The sequence below is a fragment of the Zingiber officinale genome, chromosome 1A, assembly GCF_018446385.1.
Source record: "Zingiber officinale cultivar Zhangliang chromosome 1A, Zo_v1.1, whole genome shotgun sequence".
Taxonomy (NCBI): domain Eukaryota; kingdom Viridiplantae; phylum Streptophyta; class Magnoliopsida; order Zingiberales; family Zingiberaceae; genus Zingiber; species Zingiber officinale.
Window position 1 is genome coordinate 121,287,359 of NC_055987.1, and position 3,981 is coordinate 121,291,339.

Sequence of the window (3,981 nt, forward strand, 5' to 3'; positions counted from 1 at the left end):
CTCGCTAGCTGCGTCTTCCGCTCGAGTATCTGTGCTCCTAAGCTCCTGCACACTTAGACACAAGGTTAGAAACAACGCAGGACCTAACTTAACTTGTTGATCACACCAAAACAACCTTGGGGTTCCAACAGGAAGTTCATGACCAATTGACTAGGCTCAAGTCTTATCATCGTTCCGCCGCTTGGGTAGATGACAGCTCCAATGTCCTTTCTTCAATATTGCTAAAACATCATCCTTTGTTTTTAAAAAAGAAACACTTATCAGCCGTTTTAAATGCAAAGTAAGGCACCGGTAATAGTGTATCAGTGCAATGATTTAATTATTTCGTCCATCATAAATGTTATTTTATGAGCAATCACCACATGTCCTACCAACTTCATTTGGATACGATGACTGACACACGCCTTTTCGTAAGAATTTTGAATGGTGATCCATTTCCCCAGCTCTGACGGCTACCATCCACAAGGCTGTTTTGATCGGACGGCTTAGGTTTTTAGGCACCCTTAAGGCCCTCGTTAAAATCCTTAAGTGTTGCCGGAAATAATTCATTCGTGCTTCATCTTCTTTGACTTTCAGCTCTAACAATTCTTACTGTCTACGATTCTTTCTTTGTGATTTCCCTAGTAAGTGTCCTTTTTTGACTTTTACTCCTTTTTTTTTTTACTCTTCGATGGCTCAAGAAACTTTCACCCCTTAGTATGTCATCTTCCATTCTAATTTTAATAGTTGTGACCTCGAGTCGGCCCGGTTGAACCTAAAGATTCATAAGACTTTTCGCATTTACAATCCTGACCCTTAAGAGTATCCCCACCGTCCTCCTCTCGACTTTATCACTTTTTTCAAAAATCAACTTCATATGGGTCTGCGATTTCTCATTCCTCAATTCTTCTTTAAGATAAGTCAATATCTTCATATTCTCCTTTCTCAATTTACTCCCAATATCTTTCAACCGCGATTGAAATAGGAATAAAATTAAAACAAATTCTTTTCCCTACCTAATTACACCCATTTGGAGTGTAAGAAATTACATTGATTTCCCAAGCAAAGTTTATCCTTTTCTCCCTTTACCCTCACTCTTCCTTCGCCTTCTCTCACATCCTCCCAAATCGAGGGAGGTATCAGGACTAAGAACCGGTTGAAGCCGGTTCGATTCTAATCGTGCCGGGCTTAAACCATTGACTTTGATTAAATTGACCAGGAAACATGCGTAAATTCCATAGAAATAAATAAATAAAAAAAGGACCTAATTTTGGGCTAATAAACTTGTTGGGTTGGTCAAACATATCCAATCATATTTTGCCACGTGGATTGACCTACAGTTGACTTTAGAACACCATCCATTACATCGCGTGCCCCTCGTACTCGGCGAACTCCCTGCATAGCTACGAGTTCCAGTTGTCGCCGTGGTCCCGGAAACAGAGCCACGGCTTTACCATTAATAGTTGCCCTATTTAAAGTCAACCATGTAACATCGAAACAATGACAATCTACTCGCAACCACAGCCCCGTTAGATGTCATAAAAAGGGAATGCAGTTGAAAATTTCAATAAAAAAAGCACTTGAACCAAATAAATGCAACAGCGAATCAAAGATAAGATATAACTCAACTTCCAATAACGCCAGAACTGCAAATATTACAAACTACAGCCAATTCAACAAGTCGTCATCACTGAAACAAAAAACACTGACTCAAAAGCTTGATTTCCTGAAGAGAACAGGTACAATGTCAGGCTACAAGATTCACTGAAAAGAAGAAGATGGAGGAGCAGCTCCATATCCTCCACCACCACGGCCAAAACCAGGTCTACCTCCAGAACCCTGCACAATTTCCACAACATGAATCCAAAATAGTTCAAGATACTGTCGGCTCTTTAGTATCATTTGCACAATGTTACTGCTTGAATCTAGAACACATTAGCAGACTAAATGTCATGCGAATGAGCAAAATCTTAACAGTAGAGAGATAGAATCAGATACATATCAAAAATCATATCTTGTGTTAATACTGTGAAAACAGTTTACACGGGGCTTACATTAAGTGTACATTCTTGTCCATCACAATCTTGAGAATGCTTCAAATCCAAATATCCAACACTAAACAAGCTTTTTACACTATAAGTATTATACCCTTGAAATGAAGTTGTAAAACTATGAAAAAAACTCCAATGTCTTCAGCTCGATAAGTCACATATGGGACAGAAAAATGCTTGAGCATATAGTTTAGGTCTGTTTGACTTGGCTGATTTAGATGAATGAGCAAAGCTCATGAACAACATTCACAGTTCATGTTTATAAGCTCATTGTTGCATCATATAAAAACAAAATTATGGGTTTAACATGACATTTCTATATTGTTGTGCACACGTAAATGCCTCATTAATTATTTGATAAGTAAGTTCATGCAATTGTACTCAGGAGCTTTGACCAAGTTTTTTAAAACCCTAAAGTTTTTAAGCAACATTGATTAGATTGCTAAATATATTCATTTGTTGTTAGGCCTATCGATAGTCCAAAGATCGCCTCTACTTCAGCTCAGTAATATATAGACTTGAACAAAAATATTGATTTGGTGGGTCACGCATGACACAATTGGTTTACTGCTCCACTGGCAAGACATTTTTAGTTACTTGCAGTTTAGTGACAAACTATACATAGATGTTGGGAAACTGAAGTTCAAAAATGAATGCAAGAAAGAAAATGGCCTAAGGCAACAGATTTTAACTATAAGTACATACCCTAAAAGAAGGCTGGAATTCAGGAGGTGCACCACCCTTGTCACCAGCCTCGGCTGGTGGTCCTCCGGGCCGAGGACCTCCACGATATCCATCTCTGTCCCCAAACCTCGGTCTATCTCCCTCAAACCGTGGTGGCCCCCTGGACAAACAATGGAACAAATAAAATACCACCAGAGACTCATAATGAAGTACAAAAAAGATCGCAGATTGAAGAAATTTTGTAGCACCTTGGGCGGTCACCAGGAGGGCCAGAGCCAAATGGGCGAGCGGGCGGCCTTGCAGATTTCTTCAGTGTAGCAGGGACAATCTCAGAGGGAAGGTTAAGGTAAGTTCTTAGGTGCTCAATACCATCATTGGTAAGGTACCAGTAGTAGTGCTGCCATGCAAAGGTCTCCCTCACGAATTCCCTCGACTTGAAGCTCTGCATCAGCTTGATCACCTGAAGATTCGGCACGTCTATCTCCGGGTGCTTGGCAAGGTCGAAATCCTTCTTGGCGTAAAGCACCCCCTCTACGCCGAGACCAACGTACAAAAACAAAACTTGGACCTTTCCACCAAAAAATTAAAAGCAAGAATAAAAACGACAGTTAGAAGTAAACATACCCTGGAATAGGTACTTGCAGATCTCATGGCGATTCTTCTTGGGGATGATCTGAGAACGACAGAAACAGAAATCGTTATAATTGACATCAAAGAATAGAACGTTTACACAGGAATAAATAGAGAATAGCGAGAGTCCTCACCATGGTTGCGCAGGGCCGAGCGCAGCCTCCTGGGGTGAAGAAAGGAAGGTGATGCCCGATGCAGCGTGGAGAACGGAGCCCTAATTCCAAATATCTTATAGTAGTTAAAGTGGGCCGGATAAGGCGCCATCTTATTGGGCAAACAAAGCCCGATCCATCAGTTAGATGAATTTGTGTCTTTATAACAACTAATTTTAAAATAGAATTAACAATGACAAATTTTGGAATGGACAATCTAAATAAATCTAAAAAGTAAGATCGCTCCTCATGTGGTGCCACAGCTTCTCTAGTTATTCAAACACCGCATGCATGCAATGTGTGGGTTTCGAATCATGGGAAAAGTACTCTCTTATTCGCATGAAATCTTTAAGATAGATACATAAAATTTATGATTTATCATTTTATTTGGATCATTTTATTTTTTATGAACTTCATCATTTTATGTATTTATCTTTGAGTATTTCATTAAATTTTTTCCTTGAATATATCATTTTTCATTTTTT

At 39.4% G+C, this 3,981-nt stretch overlaps 1 protein-coding gene across 1 annotated transcript; it reads right to left on the bottom strand.

The window, feature by feature from the left end:
* Positions 1–1,585: 1,585 nt before the first annotated feature.
* LOC122029671 (40S ribosomal protein S10-1-like) lies at positions 1,586–3,606 on the bottom strand. The gene is made up of 5 exons (XM_042588764.1): positions 3,479–3,606; positions 3,339–3,387; positions 2,963–3,245; positions 2,736–2,874; positions 1,586–1,818 (listed from the first exon to the last, which is right to left on the bottom strand). Exons 1-5 carry the CDS (start codon positions 3,479–3,481, stop codon positions 1,741–1,743), a joined length of 552 nt encoding a protein of 183 aa, XP_042444698.1. The 5' UTR covers positions 3,482–3,606; the 3' UTR covers positions 1,586–1,740.
* Positions 3,607–3,981: the final 375 nt, after the last annotated feature.